This window comes from Trichosurus vulpecula, chromosome 1, assembly GCF_011100635.1.
Source record: "Trichosurus vulpecula isolate mTriVul1 chromosome 1, mTriVul1.pri, whole genome shotgun sequence".
In the NCBI taxonomy this organism is placed as follows: Eukaryota; Metazoa; Chordata; class Mammalia; order Diprotodontia; family Phalangeridae; genus Trichosurus; species Trichosurus vulpecula.
The window spans coordinates 15,952,731-15,978,873 of NC_050573.1; the positions used below are offsets into that span (position 1 = coordinate 15,952,731).

General features: G+C 51.2%; 1 protein-coding gene across 1 annotated transcript; it reads right to left on the reverse strand.

Annotated features, from left to right (window-relative positions):
* On the reverse strand, nt 1-25,933 carry EMID1 (EMI domain containing 1; the record flags this gene model as incomplete). Its single annotated transcript, XM_036741373.1, is given in 13 exon segments — nt 1-234; nt 3,748-3,841; nt 11,120-11,164; nt 11,455-11,499; nt 12,329-12,391; nt 12,848-12,900; nt 13,146-13,235; nt 18,698-18,817; nt 20,160-20,267; nt 20,447-20,497; nt 20,897-21,035; nt 24,581-24,642; nt 25,856-25,933. Coding segments are annotated over 13 exon segments (1,088 nt in total), but the record flags the coding sequence as incomplete, so codon positions are not given.
* Between the last annotated feature and the right edge of the window lie 210 nt (nt 25,934-26,143).

Here is a 26,143-nt window from a genome sequence, read left to right on the forward strand (position 1 = left end):
CCTGGGGACCAGGCTGTGGGATGAGAGCCTGGAAGGAGTTCAAGGTGGGAAGGGGTTCCATCCTGAGCCCCGCTTGTGCCCAAGCAGACCAGGCTCAGTCCTTTTGGTCCTCACTCCCCTGGGCCAGTAGACGGGAAACGATCCTGTAAGTAGCTGGTCCTCCTGCCCGTTTGCCCCGAGGGAAGCCAGAGGTTCCAGCGTTGGGGGGCCCTGCTCCAGAGCCAAGGTCCGGTTCTGCCAGAGGAAGGCAAGAGAAATAGGGTTATGTCAGCCCAATGCCCAGGGCTGTTATTGGGGAGGGTCTCCCAGCGGGTCCCTCTTCTGGGTGCCATGTGGGAGAGGAGTCCTAGGGAGGAGTCCGAGGAAACACCGGAGGAGAGAACCCTGGGGGGCTGCTGAGCTGACCTCTGGGAGGTTCAAGGCCAGAGGCCAGCAGGGAGAGACCCCCTAGTGCTGGCTGAGTGTACAATCAGAGCCTTTGGTGGTTATCTGAGGATCTCAAAGCTCCGCTGTTGGTAAACCCATCTGTGGGGGATTCCAAGCTCATTCTCTGAGGGATCGCTGAGTTCTAAGGGCCTGGGGTCACCTTTTCTCACTATTTCTAGTTCCTATTTCCATCTCTCTTTCTCCACCTCTTGAGGGTGAAGGCAGAGCCAATGTTATACCATTTTATAGCTGGGAAAAGCAAGACTGGGAGAGAGCTCCTCCACAGGCCTGCCCTGCCTCTGGGCATGCTACTTTTCTGGACATCAGATTCCTCCTTGAAGACAGGAGTTTGGACAGTTCCCTCCCCCAGGCACTTGTTCGAATGACCAGGATGGAGCCACTGGAACAACTGGGGGTAACTGGGTCAGAGAAGAGAAGACTCGGAGGACGTGATAGCTGCCTTCGAGTATTTGCAGACTTGTTCTCTCCAGCCCAAGAGAGTAGAACCAGGAGCAACATAAGGAGGTCGATCCAGCTTGATGTCAGGAAAAACTTCCCACTGAACTAAATGGGATGCCTCGCAAGGTAGTCAGTTCCCCATTGCCAGAGGCCTTCAAGCACAAGCTGGATGACTTGTCTGGGGTGGTGTTGGAGGGGATTCCTATCTGGGCACAAGTTGGAGGACCGGTGGCCTTTGAAATTTTCTCGGTCTGAGATTCTGTGACCAGGTGAACTCTGAGGATCCTTGTCTCTTTGGATTCTTAGCTGGGTACCTTCTATGGACCCAAGCTAGGCCCTCATAGCCTCCTGGGTGGCTGATCCCATTAACGGGTCCATTCAGAACTCACCTGTCAAATAAGTCCAGACTCCTGTACTGAATGCAGCCCCTCTCGGGGGCCCTCATTGGTCTAACTGTGCTCAGTCTCATTCATGGAGATGTTTGATGGGCAGGAGGCCTGCTGATGAGCACACAGACAAGGCCCCCTCTAGTCCCAGCCTGCCCTCAGGAGGTAGATTTGGAGCTGGGAGTGTGGCTGGTTCTTTCTGTGCTGCCCAGAGGGATGCAGGCCAGGGTCTCTGGGAGAGGCTGCTGGGAGGGCCAGCTCCTGAGGCATCTTTACCAAGCACTGGGGTGAAGACCCCTGCTCTGAGGGCCCAGAGGGAGCGAGAAAAAGCTCACGGCCTTCAAGTCAGAAGCTGCTGCTGGCCAGCTGTGTGAGCTTGGGCCGGGGCTCCACCTCTCTGGGTCTCTGTAAGATGGGCTCTGTAAGGGGCTGGACCTGGTGGTTCTTCCCAGTGACCAAGCTCTGATCCTGCCATCAAACTCATCCCACTTTGACCCCTCCGCCTGTTTCCTCACTTGTAAAATGGGGGGAAAATACCTTCACTGCTTCCGTAGAAAGGGCCCTTAGAACAAGGGATGTCAGAGCTGGGAGGAGCCTTAGAACAGAGAATGTCAGGGCTGGGAGGGGCCTTAGAACAGGGGATGTCAGGGCTGAGGGAGGAGCCTTAGAACAGGGGATGCCAGGGCTGAGGGAGGGGCCTTAGAACAGGGGATGTCAGGGCTGAGGGAGGGGCCTTAGAACAGGGGATGCCAGGGCTGGGAGGGGCCTTAGAACAGGGGATGTCAGGGCTGAGGGAGGGGCCTTAGAACAGGGGATGTCAGGGCTGAGGGAGGGGCCTTAGAACAGGGGATGTCAGGGCTGGGAGGGGCCTTAGAACAGGGGATGTCAGGGCTGAGGGAGGGGCCTTAGAACAGGGGATGTCAGGGCTGAGGGAGGGGCCTTAGAACAGGGGATGTCAGGGCTGAGGGAGGGGCCTCAGAACAGGAGATGTCAGGTCTAGGAAGAGCATTGTAGCCTAAAATGTCAGAGCTGAGAAGGGTCTTAGAATAGGGAATGTCAGAGGTGGGGGGCGGGCCTTAGAACAAGGAATGTCAGGGTTGGGGTGGGGCTTAGAACAGGGAACATCAGGTCTAGGAAGGGCATTGTAGCCTAAAATGTCAGAGCTAAGAGGGGCCCTAGAACAGGGAATATCAGAGCAGGGAGGGCCTTTAGAACAGAAAATGTCAGAGCTGGGAGGGCCTTTATAGCCTAAAATGTCAGAGCTGACAGGGGTCTTAGAACATCACATGTCAGGAATGGGAGGGGCCTTAGAACAGGGAATGTCAAAGGATCATGACTCTGTGACCCATTGGCCTAATAAAGATAGCTCTTGAGCTAGACAGCAGGAGACCCTCCCATGCCTCAAAGTCCCTAGCAGACAGCTAAGAATACAGAAAATTAGGCCTTCCCAACCAATCCCAGAAAGCTCAGGTCTTCTCCCCTTTGGGTAGCCCAGAAAAGAATATGCCAGCCCTTCAACTACTCACCATCACCAGGCGGCTGTGATGAGGAAGGCATTTGGAAAAATCATTAAATTTGGAGGCCAAGAAAGGCCTCCTGCCCCCAGATCACTCCCCTGACTGCTGGGGATGTGCCAACCCCTTGTTATTCTCTAATTGGAGATCAGACCCAAAAGAGAAAACCTGCTGGGGAGACAGCACACCAAAGAGGCATCCACACCCAGGGAGGTTCACACCTCAGGGAGGCTCACATCTCAGGGATACTCACACCCAGGGAGGTTCACACCCGGAGGGCTCATACTGTGGAAAATAAGAGGCTCCCTCAAGGCTGGTGCTAAGACCAGAAAGACAGAGGGGAGGATTTGCCCATATGACCCAAGATGATCTGTGCCCTCTCTGGTGAGTCTTCTTCCCTTTAGGTCTCAGCAATCTGAGGTGGGCTTAGTCACCTGGGAGGTGCCCACATCTCCTTTACTTCTGCCTAGCCTGGAGGTCCCAGGTTGGGCAATCAGATTCCCTCCATGAAACAAGAATTTAAACTATTCAGGGGGAATTCTTCATATCTCCTGTGTAGGGAGTTTGATTATCTGGCCTCCAAAGACAATGGGGTCATGGTTTCTATTTCCTCTTTTGGCCTTAATGAATGTTGAGGTTACATTCTCTGTTCTAAGGCCCCTCTCAGCCCTGACATCCCCTGTTCTAAGGCCCCTCCCAGCCCTGACATCCCCTGTTCTAAGGCCCCTGCCAACTCTGCCATCCCCTGTTCCCCTCCCAGGCCTGCCGTTCTCTGCTCTTGGACTCCTTGGGGCCCTCTCTCTCTCCTGTTCCCAGGCTGGGCACCTCTGTGTACACCTCCGTGCTCTCTGGTACTCCCTGCAGCAGGCTCTTCCCATGGGGCGTGGCCTCTCTGGCCCTGTCCTTGGCCCTCCCCGTGCCCCCCTGGCCCCTAGGTGGGGGGGCAGCCTCTCCTCGGTTACCTGGCCAGATGATGGCTTCCAGCAGGGTGACCCGTCTGGCCAGGAGCTCCAGCTGAGCCTGCTGCTGCTGTAGGAAGGTTTGTAAGCTAATGGCCTAATGGGAGATTGAGAAGAGCAGAGAGTGCGAATTCAGCCTCGCTCTCTGGCCTCCAGAGGGGTGGGTGAAGGAGGTGGTGAGGCCCCCGGACACTGGGACATCCTCGATGCTGGGGTGGGTGGGTACCAGTGGCTGGCAGCACAGGTGGGTACAGCTTTGGCAGAGAGCCCTGGAGTGAATCCTGTCTCTGCTGCCAGGCATGCAACCTTGCCAACACCACTAGCCGGATCTGAGTCTTCTCTTCCCCAGCTGTAAAAGGGGATAGGAATCCCTGCCCTAACCTCCTGCAGTGAAGGCCATCCTTTGGAAACTATGAAGCTGTGTATGTGAGATGGGCGACACTGATCCAGGACCCTGTGCTGATGGGAGCGTGATGGACAGAGCCCCTCCAAGGAAACATGTGTGTGTTTAGTGTCTGTCTAAGGCCGAAGGAGATTCTGGGAGAGATGGGTCTTAGGCCCATTGTGGCACTAGAAGGACACACAGAATATGTACTATGAACTATGTGCCCCATGAGCCCCGTGGGGGCTCTCCAAGGCATTCGGGCTAATGTCCCACGGGGCAGGGGCTTTGAAAGAAGGAATCTGGGGTATGATGTGCCTCTGACTGGCTTCTCAGCTCACTGATACCCACGCTGGAGAGCCCGCCTTCTCCCTGAGCCCCCATAGTAGCAGATAGAACGCTTCCCTTGGAATCAGGAAGGCTGCGGCCTCAGACACTCACTAGCTGTGAGGCCCTGGACAAGTGATTTCACCCCCCTGAGCCTTGTCTGAGAAACGGGGACCCAGCACCCACAACAATGTCTGGAAAGCAGTAGACTGACTAGAGTTCTGTGGAGATGAAGCTGCTACCATCCTCTTGGGGTCAGCAAGATTTCCTGCCGTCTCCCAGCTCACTGACCCTTTTCCAGGGCTGGGCTCTATGACTCAACAGTGTAACTCTATCATGTTACCATCCACAGAGCCCTGAAGCTCCAGGCTCTGGTTCTATCTCCCACAAAGCCCTGCAGCTCCAGGATCTGGCTCTGTCACTTACAAAATTCTAGAGTAGTGGGCTCTGCTTCTGTCATACACAAAGCTTTATGCTCCAGGATCTGGCTCTATCACTTCTAAAGATCAAGAGTAGTGGGTTCCAGTTCTGTCATCTACAAAGCCCTGCAGCTCCAGGACCTGGATCTATTACCCACAAAGCTGCACAGCTCCAGGACCTGGCTCTATCACCCAGAGCCCTGCAGCTCCAGGATCTGGCTCTATCACCCACAAAGCCCTGCAGCTCCAGGATCTGGCTCTATCACTTACAGAATTCTAGAGTAGTGGGCTCTGCTTCTGTCATACACAGAGCTTTTTAGCTCCAGGATCTGGCTCTATCACTTATAAAAATGAAGAGTAGTGGGTTCCAGTTCCCTCATCCACAAAGCCCTGCACCTCCAGGATTTGGCTCTATCACTTACAGAATTCTAGAGTGGTGGGCTCCAGGTGTGTCACCCATAAAGCCCTGTAGCTCCAGGATCTGGCTCTATCATTTATAAAAATCAAAAGTAGTAGGTTCCAGTTCTGTCATCTGCAAAACTCTGCAGCTCCAGGATCTGGCTCTATCACTTATACAATTCTAGAGTGGTGGGCTCTAGGTCTGTCACCCACAAAGCCCTGCAGCTCCAGGATCTGGCTCTATCACTCAGAAGAACCTAGAGTTGTGGGCTCTGGCTCCATCATCCACAATGTTTCAGGCTTTGGTCCTATGACCTCCATAGACCTAGTGCTCTGGGATCTGGCCCTGTTATCTTTGAGGTCCTTCCGTCCTTCCGTCCAACAGATTATAGGGGCCAGGGTAAGGGGCAGGGACAGCTCCGTCCTTGCCTTGTAGCAGGGGAAGGAGACCTCTGACATGATGGGGAGGTGCCCCATACCCCAGGATGCCACCTGGTCCAGTCACGCATGTCATGGGCAGGCTCCAAGCCGCACTGGGGCCCACTAGCTGTGTGCCTGTGGCAGAGGCTGGGGGAGCCTGGGCACCCCTCTCTCCCTCTGTGTGCCCTGCACTGAGCAGGCCATTTGTCAGTCTGTCTGTCTCTACTCACCATAGAGCCCAATCATTGTTTCCAAGATTAAAACCCTTTCTGCTAAAATCTTCAAAGCCTCGCGCAGTTGGTGCAAACCCTCCCCCTGTGGAGGAAAGAGACAGATACAGCCGTGAAGGGGGTCCCCAAGCTGGGGGAAGGGTTGCTTCCATTCCAGGCTAAGGACAGGTTGGAAATGGGGGAGAGGGAAGAGACTGCCAAAGCCCGGCCTGGCCCCCTCCTCATCCAAGGCCATGCACTCCCGGCAGGCTCCCTCAGCATTCTGCCACAGCCCAGGGACTGATGCGCAGACAGGTGGACAGAGGGCCTGGGGTAGGTGTGGAAGGGGGCACAGGACAAGCAGGCCTGGTGAGCCCCCCAAACCCACACACAGATATTCTAATGGGGGGATGATTTGCAGCTGATCCTGAGCTCTACCCCAGATCAATTTATACATTGGCAAAGAATGTCAAGGGCTGTCAGGTGGAAAGAGGGGTTGACCTTGTCCTTCATGGCCTGAGGAGTGGAGAGGGCAGAACCAGGAGCAGTGCAGGGGAAGGGGCAAAGAGGCAGAATCAGGCTGGATGCCTGGGAAACTTCCATCGAACAAGGACAGCTGTCCCAAAGCAGGACAGACTTCAAATCCAACCCCTTTGTTCTACAGAGGGGACACTGAGGCCCAGCAAAGCTTCCCCTGGCTTCTGCCACAGGTAACAGCTGAAATTCTCCAGGGCTGAAGTGACTTATCCAAAATCACTTGACGAAGATCATGGGGCAAATATTAGAGTCGGAAGGGACCTCTGTTTCCTTATCTGTGAAATGGGGATGGCGGGTTGGACCAGATAGCCCAGTAGGTCCCTTCCAGCTCTGAATGGATGAATCTGTGATTTTACAGGTAAGGAAACAGACTCCAACAGTCACACAGGTGGCAAGCAAGAGAACAGATTTGAGCTAGATCCTCTGACTCTAGAGCCAGAGCTCTTTCCATTACTTTGCTGAGGGGGGTGGGGTGGAGAAGCATTTATTAAGTGCCTACTGTGTGCCAGACACTGTGCTAAGTGATTTACAAATATTATCTCTCAACAACAAAAAGAGAGCCTCGGGGCAGGCCCGTTCCTGGGCAGTTCTTCAGTCTGTGAACCCTTCGTGTGGCCACAGGCAAGCTGCTTCTCCCTCCCTGGCCCTCAGTTTTCTCCTCTGTAAAATGAAGGGGCATGCCTGGGATGATCTAGGCTGATCTGTAAGACCCCCTTCCAGTTGGAGTCTGGCAGGTCTACAGCTCCATGTAAGTCTGACCTTGGCCACCAGATGTCGCTGTTGGGCTGGTTGGTGGTTGCCGGGAGACCAGGCATCCACCCGCAGCTCAGAAGGCCTTTTATGTAGATCTTTCCTAACTGGTGAGGTGCCAGGTGTTTCTACAGGTTTTACTCCACTGGACCTCTCCTCTTGGGTCCCGACTGTGGCATCATCCGGGGAAGAAGGACCATACTCCCTTGCTCCTGAGGCTGCCCCTCCCTCCTTTTCTCAGGATGTGTCCTGGGGAAGACCTTAGTTGGAATCCTGCCTCAGAAAGCTGTGTGACCCTGAACCAGTCACTTCCCTCTCTGAGCCTTAGATGTCTCATGTGTAAAGTGACTGGGTTGGATTCCTTCTAACTCTAAAGCTATGAACCTGGGTCTTGAGTGACCATCCTCAGAAGGGTCTGGGGTCCAGAGAGGTCCCTAAGGGTTACTACAGTGCCTGGGACAAACCACACCATATAACCCTCCCTCATTTATATCAGGGTGATCTACAGCACCAGCTAATGCTAAGAGAGGCCAGGAGTCATGTTCCCCAAAGGGCAGTTTCGGTGGTGCTGGGGATGGGGACTTTGGTCTGAGGCCTTCCCTCGCCCTGGTGGTGTTTGGGAGGCTTGGGTCACTAGCAAGGTTGAGGAGGTGATACCAGATGGTGCTGGGAGGGGGGTGAAATCAAAGGGGCCCATTCAGGTCAAGCTAATCAAAGCATCCAAGTGATGGTTTTCCTTATGAATTCAGGTCTTTACCTGAATGTCCCACCTTGGGGAGGTCCCTTTTATCTACTACTTGGTTTAGCTGTCTTCCAAGGCTGACATGCTAGACTTGGAGTCAGGGTACCTGGTTTGGAGTTCCTGTTCTACTTCTTATTAGCCGTGTGGCCCTGGGCAAGTCCCTTCCCTGGGCCTCAGTTTCTTCCTCTGTGAAACGGGTATAATAATCTTCACACTATCTTACAGGGTCATTGTAGGGAGAGCAATTTGGAACCCTTAAAGCACCAGAGATGGGGATTATTGCTCCTCCCAGGACCCCTCCCCACAAACCTCCATGCACCCCTGTCATGCCTCCCCCTTCCATCAGCCTTTCTGGGGAGCAGCAGGCTGGGTACAGGCAGGGGTAACAAGGGGCATGCGGGCAGGTAGACGGGCATGAACCAGGGTCCCTGATACCTATCAGGCAAGTTGGGGATGGGGTGATTGGGGGATGAAAATGGATAGGGAAGCAATTGGGAAGGGGACAGAGGGTCATGTGTGGGAAGTATAGTATGGGAGACAGATCAAGGCGTGGTGAGTTGGGACATTTGGCTTCCCCTTTCTGGGCCTCTGTGACCTCATCTGTAAACTGGGGATAATCATTCCTCCTTGTTCCCTGTCACAGCTGGCAGGAGGATCACAAGACATGATGGAGGTGGAGGCCCTTTGAAAAGCTAACCGTCTTTACAAGTCCTATTAGTATGACAGACTCCAATATCATTCAATAACCATTACTCACAACTTCAATATAATGGACTAATTATATCTATTATCATCGAGGCAGTGTGGCCTAGTGGAAGGGTCAGGGAGATCTGCTGCAGGCATTTACTGGCTGTGTGACCCTGGACAAGTCACCTTAACGTCTCTCAGTTACCCCATCTATAAAACCAGGGAACTGGCCTAGAATTCAGTGCTTCTTAAATCGTGGGGTGTGACCCCACAGTGTAAGAAGCGCTGAAGGGGTCTTGAGTGGGAGAAGTTTAAGAAGCCCTTGACTCTAGATGTCCTCTTAGGCCCTTTCTAGCTCCATAACCACGATCTTTGGATTTTAACAAGAATTGTTACATATGGATATATTCAAATACGATAAAAGAGAATAATGACGCTTACGGTCATACTGAGAGGCAGCACGGAGTGTTGGGGAGGGAGCTCTCTAGCCTCGGAGGTGGGAAGCCTTGGCTTCCAGGCTCGCCTCTGGTCCACTGGCTACATGGCCCTAGCTAAGTTACTGAACCTCTCCGGGTCCCAAGTGACCCTTAAAACATAAGGTGCTGCGTACGTGCGCCGTCAAGGGTTTTCTATACTGATGAAATCTGTAGCTGGACTCCAAAAAATAATACTACTAGTGATAAATACAGGAGAGAGGGTGTGTTTCTTGGGTGCTGGTCCTAGGTCAGGCCAACCTGAGGGTTAGAGGCACAAGAAATGCTGGAGGCACCATACGTGATTGGGATGGGATGGGAGTAGGGGGGCAACAGGAGATTTTGGGGTGGGAAGAAGGCAGCAGAGAGGCCTAGCCAGATACCTGTGTCTGCTCTGGAAGCCATAGGTGTCAGAAGGGTACAGAGAGCAAGGTCCTGGGGTCACCCGTACTCCAAGGGAAGCCTAAGAGATAGCAGGGCCCTCCCAAAAGGGATGGAGGTATGGGGTGGGGGAGGGTTGAGCAGATGGGGCGGGGGTGGCGTGCAGGACTGGAGTTGGGGGAAGGAGCCCATTCCCACAGCTGTATCAATCCCTGATCCCCACCGTCAGGAACAGAGAAAGGTGCCCTGGCATGGCCTGATTCCCTCTCTGGGAGTGGGGGGAGGCAGCAGAGGCCCCTGCAGGGCAATCCCTACTTCCCACCCACATTCCATACCATTTCCTGGATGGTCTTCAGGCTCTTTTCGACGTTGGTCAGTGTGCTGTGTGTGTGTGTGTGTGTGTGCGCGCGCGCGCACGTATGCTCGCTAGTGTGTTGCTGGATCCTGCTCCCCTTTTTACTGTGTCTCCTGAATGGAATGTAATTTCTATTTCTTGTGTGCATGAGTGACAGAGGGCTTCCAGCCTTCCCTTCACTCTGGTGGAGAGAGCACAGGCTTGGTAGTCTGAGGTCTTGAGTTCTAATCCTCCCTCTAATGCTTACTAGCTATGTAACCTGGGCCAAATTCCTTTTCTCTGCACCTCAGTTGGGGATTGGTCTCAATGGGCCTCTGAGGACTCTGGGTCCTTAGAGCCCCGTAAATCTTGGAAAGGACAGAGCATTTGCTCTGAAATGGAGGAACAGGGGGGGATGAGGGAGTGAGGACTGTCTCCCGTCCCATATCTCAGTTCTGCCGCTGACTGCTGGGGTGACCTTGGGCAAGCCAAGTCACTTCCCTGTAAAATGGGGAGGGGGGCTTTGGGTCCCTTCCTATCAGGTGTTTGTCGATTGACGGATGGAGCAGGGGAACCGCTGATGTACCGGCCTGAGACACTCCACAAAGAGCCAGGGTGTGCCCATGCCCAGCTCCATGGCTATCGGACCTTCCTTGTGGCGCCTCTAATGACCTCAGGAGTTTTTTGTGTTCCTGTCTTGTTTCCTTATCAAACTGTGGGCAGGGACTGTGTCTTATCGAAAGGCCCTTGTCTCCTGGTACCCCTACTAGGGGCTCTGCACTGGGTAAGTGCTGGGCCTGTGTTTGTTGAGTGACTCACTGACTGACTGAATGAATGAATGGTGTAGTACAGATTTGGGTCTGCTTAGGGGTGAGAGGCCTGCTGCTCAGCTCTGTCCCTCATTTGGGTCTGAACAGTTTAGTGGGGAGGGAGGGAAGGGAGAGAGGCAGAGGCAGAGACAGAGAGCAATGGCCTGAGTTCACCCTCTGGGTCCCAATCCTACGTGCATCCCCTCCCCCATGACACATACGCACTTTGGGGCCCACCTCTCACTGACCCCCGGGCAGAGGGACTTAGACCTGGCCTTCGTATATGGGACCCTTGGAGCTGGGCCTCTCTGCAATGGACCAGGCACCACCCCCCCTCTTCCCCGTTCCTGGGGCAGGGGGAGCCTTCTGATGTACTCCGAGGCTGGTGGCAGGGGATGGGCTGGTAGGATGGACAGGCACTGTCTCCTCTGTGGGCGCAGTGGGGAGAAGGGTTGGGGGAGAGATGCCTATGAACCCTCCTAGCCAGGGCTGGGGACTGATCTTACCCAATGGCCCTTCTCTCCAGGGTCACCTTTGGGGCCTGGTTCACCCTGAAACAAGAGAGGCAGACAGACAGACACAGACAGATAGATGTGAACCCTCTGAGGCCCAAGAAAGGGGGTCATTCTGGGCTGGGGCATCCATGGCCCTTTCCCAGGGCATCTGAGGGAAGGATGGGGATGGCCAGGGAAAGCCTGGGCTCACCAGAGAGCCGCTGAGTGGGGGCTACTCATCCCATGGGTACATTGTGGGGAGAAGTGCCTGGGACTGACCCTCTGGGAAAGCAGATCTGGAGGTTAAGGGAGAGAGGGAAAGAAGAGATGGAGTCAGCTTCACTTACCCGTTCTCCTGCTAGGCCTCTGGGGCCTGGCTGCCCCTGGTAGCCCTGTGCAAAAGAAGGAAATGGAGAGTTAGGGCACTGAGGGCCAGCAGGGTGGGGGGTCTCCCTGGGCTGGGGGGAGGCCCGGCACCTCTCAGGCCATCCTCAGCTCCTTCTCCCAGGTACCCAGCAGGCAGCCCTAAATCCAAGAGCCTGCGCCAGCCCACCAGAGGAGTCAGGAGGATCAGGAAGGGGGCCTTCAGGAAGGCCTCACGCCACCCCTGTAAACACCCAGGCTTATCCAGAAGCAGCTCTGGCACAACGGAAATAGCAGAGAGTCTGGAGCAAAGGACCTGGGTTGAAATTCCAGCTCTGCCACTTACTAAGGTGCAACATCCCCGGCAAATAGCTTTCCTTCCCCGAGCCTTCTATAAGATGAAGGCACTGGGCTAAATGACCTCTGAGTTCCCTTCCAGCACTATGATCTGGCTCAAATCTCAGTTCTGCCACTTACTAAGTTAGATGACCTTGGGCGGGTCACAACCTTTCTGGGCCTCCGTTTCTCACTTTGTAAAATGAGGGGGGGGATGGGCTGGATGACCCCAAAGGCATTTGAAGTCTGGCCAGGACAGAGGACAGCGGTACTTTGTTCTGTTGCATGTTAGCTGCTATTATTATGATTACCATGGTCATCATCTTGCTAGCCCTCTGCCACCCATTCCCACCTTTCTTGATGCCGCCAAAAACGTCTTCAGTTTTTAGCTGCCGTATCACATATTGAACTTACAGTCCTTCCCCCTCCCCGCTCCCACTCTCTTCCCTCCCCCACATTCCCATAGTCCTCTGGCCCTGGGGCAGTGCTAGGTAGCCTCCTATAGTGGGTCCAGGTACTCACTCGCTCACCCTTCTCCCCTGGGAGGCCATTGGTTCCATCAGCTCCAGATGGGCCTGGTGAACCCTGAACAATGAGAGGAGGCATTGGCGGCTGAGCAGTCTCCCTGTCCTCTTGGCTCCCCACCTCCCCCAGGGGATGGGTGACTCAGAAGGTGCAGCTGGGGCTGAGGTTCAGAGAGAAATGTCTGTGATGGGTTTGGAGAGAGCACTCACTGCCTGAGTGAGGGGTCTATTGGAGGAACATGGGTAGGATAGGCAGCAGAAGATCCCTCAGGAATTCCAAGAAGAGCAGAACTTAACATTAATTACAATTCAACTCAAGCACTTATTTAGTGCCTACTGTGTATCAGGAGCTAGAGAGATCTATCTATATCTATATCTATCTATCCACCCATCCATCTATCCATCCATCCATCCATCCATCCAATCTCTCTCTCTCTCTCTCTCCCTGACCTTTAGGAATGGGAGGGGAGGAATACAACATATAAATAGATAAATATATACATGATAATTTACTCACCTTGTGGCCAGGTGTGCCTGGAATACCCGCGGGGCCTGGTGGACCTGGGGGACCTGGAAGGAAAGAAGAGGGGACCCCCCCAACTGTGTCAGACAAGCTCCCATCTCTGGACTGGACCAAGTCTAAGAAAGGGGTGATTATACTCTTCCTAAAGTCCCTCCTGGAGGACTGAGTTGCTCCCCCATCTGCATAGCCCCTTCTTCTCTCATCTGTCCTGCCAGTCTTACCAGGGGCCCAGGACCCTCCCAGCCCCATCCTCAGGAGATCAGTCTCGCCCAGCTTCCTGGACCCAACTTACCCATGGGTCCCATGGGGCCTGGTGGGCCCACAGGCCCCTGGATTCCAAGGCCCCCAGTTTCAGTGAAGGTGTTGGAGAGCAGTGGATCTCCTGGAGGGAGAGAGGAGGTGAGTGACGCCAGGGTCCACTGACATCCTAGCTGCTGTCAGGAGGCTTCAAAGGGAGTGGATGGTGATAATGGGGTAGCATTGACCAGAGGCTCCAATCTTCCTGATCAACCTTTAAGGTCCGTTCTCAAGCCTCACCTCCTTGAGGCCTGTCTCAGCACTCTGGCTTTTACTTCTCTCTACTCCCTACTGGAATGTAAACTCTGAGAGGGCAGGAACCCTGGATGGACGTGTTGGGGCTGGATTACAAGCTCAGGAAGGGTCAATGGTGCAACATGGTGGCCAAAAAGTGGGCAACAGTGTAGGCCGTGTTAACACTACAAGGCTGGGGAGTCAAGGTCTGCCCTGGGCAGCACCCACAGGAAATACTGGGTTCAGTTCTGGGGGACATATTTTTTAGCCAGAGGAGGAAGCCTAGAATGGGAGACAGGAAGAATGGAGGCTATGCCATGGGAGAGTTGGTTAAAGGAACAGGAGACATTTATCCTGGGGTAGAGAAGACTGGGGGGCAAGATCAGCGCTGCCTTCAAGGATGTGAAGGACTGTCAGGAAGATCACAGAACCTCAGAGTCAGTTTCCCTCTCTCTCACAACTTCTGTGGTGGAAGGGACTTCAGATGCCATCTAGCCCAACTCAGAACCAACCAAGAATCCTTTCTACAATGGCCCCAACAACTAGTCTTCAAACCTCTACTTGACCTCTAGACCTCCACCTTCCCCTGAGAGGAGGGTCAACTCTAATCATTAAGAAGTTTTCGCTTGGGTCGGGTCCAAATTTGCCTTTCTGTAACTCCCACTCGTTGCTTCCAGTTTGGCCTTCTGTGGTCAAGCAGAACATAGCTAATCCCTCTTTCACATAACAGATCTAATACATAGATAGGGCAACATAACTCTTAGGTTGTAAGGGTTGAAACCACCTCACTCCATTTTAGCGCTGGAATCTTAACTCGGTAACAAGTCTCATCGAATTAAATTCTAAAAGTCTTTGAAAGCCATTGGATGGAGTGAAATGATAACAGATGGACAGAAAGGTCCGTTCAACTGGCTGGGAGATTTTGTTGTGCCCTCTGGGTCCTAAATGAAATCAGCCAGTTATCTAGAGTGGGGATGGAGCAAGTGGCTTTCCAACATACTTCTGAGGAGCAAAGATAAGACTGAATTGTGGGAGGGAGTGGAGATATTGAGGAGGGTCGATAAGACGGTTGGGGGAAGTCCCAATAAAAGGTTGGCTCTTTCCTCAACTTCTCTTCCTGGTGCTTGCCTTTCCTGGTGCATTGTTATTTATTAATAAATTAATTAAAAAGTTAATAGTATTACTTATGTATATGTATAAATGTTATATACAAATATATAAATACTTATATTTATACAAACATTTGTATAATTACTATAATATGTTACATCATTGCATATTATAATACATTGTATAATATATAATTTATTAATAAAAATTATCAATATTATATTAATATATAATAACCCTAACCCTAATGTTTACAGTAAACTGAGTTTTATCTGAACCACAAAGAGGCCAGTGGTTAAATTGTTGCTACTCAGTCATTTTGGTCTTCGTGACCCCATTTGGGCTTTTCTTGGCAGAGATACTGGGATGGTTTGCCATTTCCTTCTCCAGCTCACTTTACAGATGAGGAAACTGAGGTAAACAAAGGTTAAGTGACTCGCCCAGCTGATAAGCGTCTGAGGCCAGATTTAGACTCAGGAAGTCTTCCTGACTCCAGGCCCAGCGCTCTAGAGATAGATATAAAAGTAAAGTTAGAAAGCCCAGCCTCTTCCTAGGTGTTAGGAATTTTCCTAACAGGGGGCTCAGAGCAATTAGGACTGAACTCATAATTTTTCCATTACAGCAAACTCTCTAAAGGTGAAGAAAGAATCATGTGGACCTTAGGAGCCACTTACTGTCCCCTGAGCTTTACGGAAGCTAATCGTTATAACAAGGTGTTACAAAGTTTCTTCTCCTCCATCCCTACTCCCAGCCTCGAAGCTTCTCTTCTTCAGGCCAAATAAATTCACTTCCTTCGAATGCTCCTACATTCTACAACTACAACATGGGTTCATGGCTCTTCCCCATCCCGGCTGCCTTCCTTTGGACACCCCAGCTCATCGATGTCCTGCATAAACTGTGGTGTCCTGAATTGGACACAATACTCCATATGCGGTCTGACTAGGACACAGAAAGGTGGGACTATTAACTTCCTGTTCCTGGAAGCTCTATCCTCTTAAGATAGTTAAAAATTCCACCAGCATTTTTGGCGACTCGATTCTACTATCAACTTATATTGAGCTTGTAGTCCACTGGAATCCCCAGGTCTTTTTCAGACAAACTACTACATACCATATCTCTCCCTGTGCTCCCTGCTTTTATGCTTGCAAAGTTGATTTTTTGAACCCAAGTATAAGACTTTGCATTTCTTTAAATTTCATATTCAGTTCTGTACCATGTTAGCCTGTTAATATCATCTTGAATCTTAACTATTTTTTGTTGGGTTAGCTATACCTTCCAGTGTTGTGTCTCCTGAAAATTTCATAAGCCTGCCATCTATCCAACTCACAGATAAAAATGTTAAACAGCATTGAGCCAAGCACAGAGACCCAAGGCACTTAACTAGAGTCTCCTTCTAAAGTGACATGAATCCAACCATCCAACTAATTCCAAATCCATGTAATAGTGTGATCTTCTAGTCCCCATCTTGTCCGCAAGAAGAGTGTTACAGAGTTTCTCAAAAGCTTTGCTGCAATTTAAGTAAATGCAGACAGATAAATCTACAGAATTCTTTTGATCTCTCAGTCTAGTAACCCTGTCCAACAAGGAAATGAGTGTTAGTGTGGCATAATAATACCTGGCATCTACACAAAGTGCTTTACACATGTTATCTCGTTGGATCCTCCTATTAACTCTGGGAGGGAGGTGCCATTGTCATTCCCATTTTGCAAATGAGGAAACTGAGGCAAACAGAAGCTAAGTGATTTTGCTCAGGGTCACACATGTAGTAAGTTTCTGGGGCAGGATTTGAACTCAGGTTGCCTAGGGATGACCTGTTTTGGTAAAGCTTTGCTGGTTCTTGTAATCACTGCTTCCTTTTCCTATCGGTCACTAACCATCTCTTTAACAACATGCTGGAGAATTTTGCCAAGAATTGAAGTAAAGTTCACTAGCCTAGAGTTGGCAGACCCCTTTCTCTTTTTGAAAATGAAACAATGTATTATTAGCTCCAAGGGTGTGGCCTTGGTCAAGGTATTCCTCCTTTCTGGGCTTTGGTTTTCCCTTCCGTCAAGGCGGGTTGGACCAAACGATTGCCTGAAATCCTTCCCAGATTGAAATCGTGCGATTCTACGACACACACTCTGAGCTGGGCTGGCCTAAAGCATCGGTGGAGTGGGTGACCACCTTGTAAAGATCATCACAAAGGTGTCGATGACATTTCCATCCACAGTTAATGGATCTCAAAGTGCTTTACGCATGGCATCTCATTCGTCCCTCAGTGTGGCTCCATGGAAGCAGCTCTGGAGCCAGAGTTACAGGACCTAGTGAATCTTTCACCTCTCTGGGCCTCAGTTTCCCTGTTTACAAAATGAAGGGGGTAGTTGGAGGTGATGAGCAAACTGAGATCTGGAGAAGTGACTGGACTAATGTGTGTCTAATAAGAGTCAGAGGTAGGATTTGAACGCAGGCCTTCCCGACTCTAAGTCCAGCACTCTGCCACAAAGCCTTGAGGCAGACTCCCCTTTCCTCATATCACAATGCCTGAAATTCCACCATTACAGAGTTACTCTTTGGGAGCTGCATGCTGAAATACAATTACCTCTTAGGGAGGGGGCACCTTAAGCCCCTTATAACTAACTACCTGAGAGGCAGATAGGGCCTTGGTTGGTGTGTGCCGGCACAGCGACAGTCGCCAGGAGAGACTGCACTGGGTCGAAGATTTGAAGCAGTAGGGGATCTTGGACGTCATTGAGTCCAGTCCCTCTCATTTTATAGGTGAGGCCCAGAGAAGGAAGCAGCTTCCCCACTGTACCCTGGCTAATGAGCTGCAGAGCCAGAATTCAAGCTAGGTCCCTGACCCCACATCCAGAGCTCTCTCCAGCGGTCAGCCTTGTCTCTTAGCTCTTAGCTTCAGACATGGTGGGCAAGGTATTGGGTCTATTTCTTTCAGGGAGATCCTTGGATGCAGGACCAGATTTGGACACCAGGGGGCAAGGCTTTCCTAGCTCAGTCTAAGCCACTGGGGGTTTTTTGTGAGTGTGCATGTGTAGGAGGGGGAGGGATGGAAGGAAAGGGTGGTAGTTTCCCATGAGGGCTGGCAAGGATGGCCTCAGACCCTGGAATGGTAAAAAATAGAGACAGAGGACCTGGTGCCATCACCTACTACCTGTGTGACCTTGGACAAGTCACTTAACTCCCTGGCCTCAGTTTCCCTTTCTGTAAGATGAGGGGTTGGACCAGATAGCTTCTGAGGTCCCTTCCAACTATAGTTCTGTGACCCTATCCCTTTGAACTCCAGACCCAAGTGAGCTTTTGACCATCCTGGAAAGTAGATAAAGTCTGTTTGGGTCTTCTCTATGTGACCTTGGCCAAATGATTTCCCTTTGCTGAGCTAGTTTCCTCCTTAACTAAAGACAAGACTTGATTAAATCATCTCCAAGGGCCCTCTCAGAGCTAAAATCCTCAGATCTCTGTGACCTCAGCCCCTCCCTGCAGGCCCCCACTCAGCCACATTCCCAGGCCTGACCTCCGGCATCTTTCCCAGCTCATCCCCCATCAAGTACTTTGACAAACAGCAAATTCTCACCCAGGTGTCGATAGTGAATCAAGGCCTCAGGAGTGTCCCCTCTCCAGTAACATTTCTATTTTCACTGGGCCTTTCAATGCCTTAAGCCAAAGGGAGGGTTGGCTTTCTCTGTTCTCTGTTCTAAGGGCCCTTCTAGCTCTAACATTCTATGTTCTAAGGTCCCATCTGGCTCAAATGTTCTAGGTTCTATAATTCTATGTTCCTTCTAGTTCTGACATTGGGGGCTTCCAGGCCTCTTGCGGTGTGTGTGTGTGTGTGTGTGTGTGTGTGTGTGCTGGGAACAGGTCAGACTCCTCAAAGGAGAGCCTGGGCCAGCCTGGGTCACTGGGCTCCTGGGATAATTCTGTCAGGGAGCTCAGGGGGAGAAGATGGCACCAGAAGCAGCCACTGAGCTTCCTCTACATGCTGTTGAGGGTCTGGTGCTCAGAAGGTCCCACGCCTGGGGCAGGAAGGAGCCAGATTTCTGGCTTCTCAGGGAATCTGGGAGATGGAGTTTTGTCCTTGGCTTCCATTTCCCACTTCAGTTCCTGATGTGTCTGAAACAAGGTTTCTCTCCTCCCCCTCAGCTGGCCCCCACCTTTGGTTCCTACTGTTATCTCTGGGGGCTCCACATCCCATCCCCTACTTGTGAAACTCACCCTGTTCAGAGATCTGGGCTGTGGAGGGTCCAGTTGGGGCTGGGGGCCCAGGAGGTCCTGGGGGGCCCCTGTCTCCTTTAGCCCCATCCCGACCTGGGCTGCCAGGTGGCCCTTGGGGTCCTAGAAAACAATAATGAGAGAAGTAAGGCACAGGGATAATTAATCAACACTATGTGCATAGAATCCTGTGCTAGGCACCTTGGAAAGTAGGGGGAGGAGAAAAAAAAATAGAAGGCATTTCTGAACTCAGAAAGCTTCATGTCTAACTGGGGAGATGAGACTATCCAATTCAATAAATATTTATTGAGTTCCTCAAAATAATCCTTGACCTCAAGAAATTTACCCTGTTGTAACCCCAGTGGGGAGAAGGGGAGATTTACAATATGTACACAAATCAGTAAATACAAAGTCATATGAGAATACTAACCACTGGATTGGGGAGGCATGGGCCCCGGAGGAAATCTAGAGAGTCTAAGAAGTGGGGGTGGGGAAGCAGAGCTTTCCAGGAGTGTGGGACAAGCTATGCAAAAGCATGGAGGTGGGGAATGGCAGGTCAAGTTAGGAACCCAGTTTTGTTGGAATTAGTGGGGAAAGGTGATGAGTTTGGGGTTTTTTGGCACATTGAGTTTGAGATGTCCATGGGGCATCCAAGAGGAGAAGTCCAGTTTGGACAACAGACAAATTAGAGGGTGTTTCTGAAGAACTCCCCACAGGGTTCCTTTGAATAGCTAGCTTTCACTTAAGTGCCTACTACATTAAGTGCTTTGCATACAATGAGCACTCAATAAAATGCTTTTTCGTTCATCCATCCATCCATCCATCCATCCTTCCATCTGTCCATCCATCCATCCATCCATCCACCCCTCCCTCCCTCCATCCATCCATCCATCCATCCATCCTTCCATCTGTTCGTCCATCCATCCATCCATCCACCCCTCCCTCCCTCCATCCATCCATCCTTCCATCTGTCCATCCATCCATCCATCCATCCATCCATCCATTCATCCATCCATCCACCCATGGACTTATTACAGTGCCTGGCACATACAGTCAGTGCTTAATAAGTGCTTGTCGATCGACTAGTGTGTGCAAGAACAGAGGGATGATGGATGACAGACTTGGGAGTCTCCACTTACCAGCTGTGTGACCATAGGTAAATCACACAACCCTCTCTAAGCCTTAGGCAGCTCTTTAGACCTAAAGTGTATTTTAAGTGTAGACTGGTGATCTGCCTTGGGGGAGGGAGTTCTCACATCTGGAAGCCTAGGTCTTGATATGTTGATACACTCTGTATGTGAAGCACTATGCTAGATACTGGGGGTGGGCAGGAGGGCTGACCAGGACTTAGTTGGACCATCCCAACTCCCAATGCCACCATCTTGAGTCCAGCCCCATCTAACCAGGATAAGGTCCTGGTACCTGGCAGGACCAGGATCCTTGGTATGGTGTGCCCTGTACTCACCTGGTGGCCCAGCTGGGCCCTTCAGCCCAGGCACTCCGGTTGGACCCTGGCTCCCTGTGTCTCCTTTGGGGCCAGAAGGCCCTGGTGGCCCGGGAACACCTCCTCGGCCTACGAAGGAGGGAAATGCCTGTCAGGACCCAGCCAGGAGGCATAGGATGTAAGCCAGGAAGCGTCTGGGGGGTGAGGGGTGTGTCCTGTGGTTTCCTGGCCTCCATAGTCTCTCCCTTCCCCAGGATCCAGCTAAAGGTCATCCCTCTCCCCAGTCTCAAAAAAACAGTGATACCTACCGTCCCGGGCAAGCACGGTTCCCCTCCGTCGCTCTCCAGCTCCAGGAGGCCCTGGCACGGGAGGGAATGGGGCGCATATTCATCATTGCTCTTACTGGGCCCTGGGCAGGGGGCCTGGTAAGGATCTTCAGGGCCAGATCCCCTTCAAATCATTAGCTCCCTTCCCTTTGGCCACCCCTAGGGAGGAAGCCTGGACTGACCTATTCGTTAACTTCCTTTCCAGCCCATCCTCAGAGCAGAATCCACCCCTTCCCCTCCGGATCTCCGGGCCTGGCACCTGCTACCTCTCCTTTATACCCCCATGAGTCACTTGGAGGGAGACATTTTTCAGAGGGAAACCACTCCCTTGCTCTGACTCTTTCCTTTGGCCCCTCTCCCCAGATACCCTTACCTTTGGCCCAGTGGAATCTACAGTGGGATTTGAATTCAGATCCATCTTCCTTTACTCACCTCTGGCTCCTTCATCTCCAGGGCTCCCCTGGGCAGCTGGCAACCCCCACAGCAGGGCTGGGTCCCCACTCCCTTTGGCCTCCCGTGGAGCACCAAGGGGCAGGGATGCCGATGGCTCTGTTATGGCCAGTACTGACACCTGGGAGGAAGGGAATGAGATGGGCAGGGGGTAGACAGGTGGAAGGTCAGGCCCCAGAGTGGGGCAGAGAGGAGAGGGGAGAGGAGGAGAACCTTAAGTTCTATAACTAACTCAGTATCACCAAATTTTTGAGCTAGAAGGGACCTCAATTAGACCAGCCAGGACATGAAGAATTCCCTTAACCATATTCCAAACTTGGGGTCATCTAGTTTTTGCTGGAAAAACTGATGAGAGTCAACCTACCATTCCCCAAGGCAGGCCATGTGTGGTCCTCTTTGGGAGAGTTCTTCCTTACATGGTACCTTTGCAACCTCTGGGGGCAGACAGGATGAGGCTAACAATCTCTCTTCCATGTGGCTGCTCTTCAAATGCTTGGAGACGGTATCCATGGACTCTCTCTTTTCCAACTCAATCCCTTCCCCTGATCCCCATTTGGTATGAACTCAGAGCCCTTTCCCTTCCTGGTTTTCCCTCTCTGGACACTTTCTAGCTTATTAATATCCTTGTCAATCCGTGGTACCCAGAACTGAACACTCTCTAGATGTGGTCTAACCAGGGCAAATCGCAGCTAGACTATCACCTCCTAGTCCTCAACTTCTTGTTGCAGCCCAAGATGACACTGGCTTTTTTGGCTGCCTGACATGCTATTGACTTGTACTGAGCTTGTGGTCCCCTAAAGCCCCCAGATCTTTTTCAGATGAACCACTGGCTAGCCATCATTTCACTTATGAGGCTGATTTCTTGAACTCAAGTCTATATTCATCCCAATTAAATTGGGTCCCACTAAATTCAGCTCATGTCTCCAAAATGTCACAGACTTTTTTGGATCCTGACTGTTATCCAGCTATCCCTTTCAGTGCATGTTATTTAAAAAAAATTTTTTCCCTCCAATTACATGTTAAAAAATTGTTTTAAGTTTTGAGTTCCAAATTCTATCCCTGTCTCCTTCCCCCCCCCCTTCCCCTTCCTCAAGACAGGAAGCAATCTGTTATGTTGTGCATATGCAGTCATGTAAAACTCAGTGCACAATATTAATGCTTTTAATCCAAATCATTTATAAAAATGTGAAATAGTATAGGACCAAGCCCAGATCCCTGAACCCTCCACTAGAGACTTTTCACACTGACATTGCTACTCTCAGAATCCAGCCATTCAACCAATGCTAAATCCATCTAATTGTGCTTTTGCCTAGCCCACACCTCTCCCTCTTTTGCACAAGAACAGTCAAGCCAATAAGCATTTAGCAAGTGCTTACTTTGTGCCAGGCACAGTGCTAAGTGATGGCTTAGGATAGCTGGAGACGCCATAGACATTCAGCTGAGATCTAGGCAGACTGCCTCTACAGCATTCTGCTCATCTAGTTCAGGACCCTCATACCAAAAAGAGGAGGATTTGTCTGGCATGAGCTGGTCTGGATGAAGCCACATTGGCTCTATGTGATCATTGCTTCCTTATCTAGACATTCGCCCACCTTCCTTTTAATAATATGTTCTAGAATTTTGCCAGGAATTAAAGTCAAGCTTATTTGCCTAGATTTGAAGGTTCCATTCTCTTTCCCTTTTGGAAAATCAGGACAATATGTGGCCTCTTCTAGTCCTGCTTCACCTTTCTGCTCTCCATGACTTCTCTCTCTCTCTCTCCTTCCTTCCTTCCTTTTTTCTTTTTCTTCCTTCCTCTTCTTTCTTCCTTTTTCTTTCTTTCTTTCTCTTTCTTTCTTTCTATCTTCCTTCCTTTTTTCTTTCTTTCTTTCTTCCTCCTTTTCTTTCTTTTTTCTTCCTTCCTTTCTTTCTCCTTCTTTATTTTTCTTTCTTTCTTCCTTCCTTCTCCTTTTTCTTTCTTTCCTTCTTTCTTCCCTCCTCCTTTTCCTTTTTCTTTCTTCTTTCCTCCTTTTCTTTCTTCTTTGTTTCTTTCCTCCTTTTCTTTCCTTCTCTCTTCCTTCTTCTTTCCTTCCTAACTAGGTCTCCCCATCTCACCCAGGCTAGAAGTACAGGAGCTATTCATGGGAGCTTTAACTTGCTCAATTTCCAGCCTGATTTACCCCTTCTTAGGCAACACGGTAGCTCCAGGCTCCCAGGGACTCATCAGATTGGTGTCAGACTGAGTGCAGACACCTGATTCCCTGAGCTTAGGACTTCCACCAGTCTCAGTCTCCCTGGTAGCTGGGCCTGAATGCAGGTGAGTGTCACCACTCCTGGCGCTCCATGATCTTTAAAATCTCCCTAATAGTAGCTCAGTCTTCATATTTACCAGTTCTTTGTCTTGGAGACTGTAATTCACCTTGGCCAGAAGACCTGCTGCTGCTGACACTTGCTAGAAGTTAAAGGCATATATGCCATCTAACCTTATTTCCTTACTTATTTGGGGCATTCAAGCCCTATTCACTATTTTTGTTTTGTCCTTTCCAGTGCAAAGGTCATTCTCCTTGGCAAAGGAAACGGAAGCAAAGGATATTTCAGTAACATCAGCCCTACCCAGGGGAGGGCAAGGGGGAAGGCAACAGGCTTAGGCACTGGTTTTCCAAGAGTGGTCTTGGGACCCTTGGAGGTCCCCAGTCCCTTTCAGGGAGTCTGCAGGCTCGAAACAATTTTTTATAATCATAGTAAGTTATTTTAATTTCTAATATGGTAAATATTAGTGACAGAACCCACACAATCGATCTTTGGAGGATCCCCAATAATTTTGAAGTTTGAGAACTATGGGACTGAACTCCAAGAGTCCAGAGATGATGACTTGGCCTGCCCACTGGGTTACTCTTGATAAAGAAGGGCAAGACAGGGAGGTCATGGGATGCTCAAACATTAATCTCTTGTGCTTCAGACTTTTAGTAAAAAACATTGTTGTATTGGAAGAACCAGAGAATCCTCAATTTAGAACTGGAGGAAGCCTCAGTGGCCATTTAATCAAACCCCCTCATTTTACAGCTAATGAAAATGAGACCCAGAAAGGTTAATGAATTTATAGAATTATGGTGTCCTGGATGAGAGGTGGTACTAGAACCAGGAGGACCTGGGTTTGAGTCCCTGCCTCTGATGGCTTGCATGAGGCAAGTCCTATAACCTCGAAGTGCTCTGGGCTCTAACCTGCAGAGCAGGTGTAGACTTAATCTGCATTGGCAGACCCCCCACTCACAATGTAGAGAGGTCATCTGCTTGGCCTCAGCAGTTAGACCAACTGGCTAGAAACTATGAGGTGAGTGTTAGGTAGGGGCAGGGACCCGAAGCCGATTTTAGCTCAGTATAAGACATTATAGATAACTAATGAAATAGGCTGAGGGGAGGAGCAGTGGGGAGGTACGGCGTGTAGGAAATGAGGAAAGATAATGAGCTCCCTGTCACAGGTGGTATTCAAGTGCTAGATTTTAGCTCAGTGTAAGGAAAAAACAATTAAGTAACCAATGAAACAGGCTAGGGGGAGGAGCAGAAGGGAGTTCGGGGGGTGTAGGAAATGAGGAAAGATAATGAGCTCCCTGTCACAGGTGGTATTCAAGCGGCACCTGAAAGATAGTTGGGATATTGTAGCAGCTGCTGCTGGGGTAGGGCACTGACCTTGTCCTCCAGCACCTTCAGCCGTTCTGTCAGCTCGGCTACCTTGCTGCAGTTTAAACAACCTGAGGAAGACAATGGCCATGGGCTGAGCTTTTGTTCAAACTCTAACTTTTCTCTGTTCCTGCGCAGGGTGGGGTGAGGGGGAACCTTTCCCATCTTTTCTAGGCTCCCTGCTACTTTCTCCCCATTTTACCGAGGCCCAGAGAGGGTATGTGACTTAGCTAGGGTCACACCGTGAGTCAGTGGCAGAGCCAGGCTCGGCCTCCAGGCCTCCCACCCTCCCGCCCTGACCAATGCTCTCTCCCCTACATCCCCCACCTTTGCTGTTTCCTGTTGCTGGCTGGCTGCCCCAGCCGAAAGCTGCCCTCATTTCCCTGGCCAATGACCCCGGGGCCCTCCTTGCCTGAGGGGGCCTCCCTGGGTCTCACTGGGCTCTAGGATCTAGGTCTGAAAGAGGGGAACCAATGGCGAGAACCTTCTCCAGCTCCACGGACGGAAAAGGCTCCCCGCCTTCCTGGCCAGCAGCTGGGGGTTGGGGGTGGGGGGTGTTTGGAAGACTGGGCTGAGCTGGAGGCCAGCCACTCTCTGGACCAGGAGTCTTCGGATTTCCCAGTGATAATTGGGGTTAATTGCTCCTTATCCAGACACAGAGAAACAGTCCTGTTGCTGTAGCTGCCCAAGTCTCCATGGTTATATCAGGCTTTTGTGAGTCCTTGTAGAGATGCAAAAATCTCCCTCCCCACCCCCCTGGCCTTGGCTGACACTCACATCTCTTGGATGGGGAAGGAGGACCCATTGTTTCTGTCATCCTGCCCAAACCACAGCCCCCACCCCCAAGCTCGGGGGTTCTTAGCTGGAAGGCTGGTTTGGGTTTTATGCCCTGTTTCTGAGATCCTATTGGCCAAGCTGCTTTCATTCCTTCCTTCTAAGCCTCAGCTTTCCCCTCTGTGCAATGGGCACATGAATCTCTGTCCCTTTCCTCCCAGAGTGGAGAGCATCTTGGCTTTCCAAGGAGAAGAGACTCTCTCTCCACTTCCTCTACCCCCTTCCAGGGCTCCCACTGGGACAAGGAGGGGTCTGCCCTCCATTGCTACCTTCCCCAGCTTACCTGGGCATGAATAGAATGCTTGGAAATCTGGGCAGATGCCCCCTCCTTCCTGAAGGCCTGAGGTTCCTTTGCCCAACTTTCTCCTCTCAAGGAAGGCTCCCACAGAGCTAGGACATGGGCAGTCCCCGTCCCCTGCCTCTGCTCTACCAGGGGCCAGAGGGACTCACCTGAAGACACTGTGGGATGAAGGGCCATTCGGCGCAATGAGGGGCCGTGCCAGCCGGGTTCCAGGGAACTCATGACATCTGCAATTGGAAAAGCACTTTGCTAAGCAGCAGACCCCCCTGCCCCCACCCCACGAGCCACTAGCCTCTTGGCGGCCCCAAATTCTTCCTACTATTCACACCCTCAGGAGAAGTTGTCCTATTTTACTGATGGGCATATGAGTCCCAGAGAGGTTGGGGCAACTGGCCCCCAAATCTCACAGCACACTGTTGGCTGGGCTGGGAATTGTC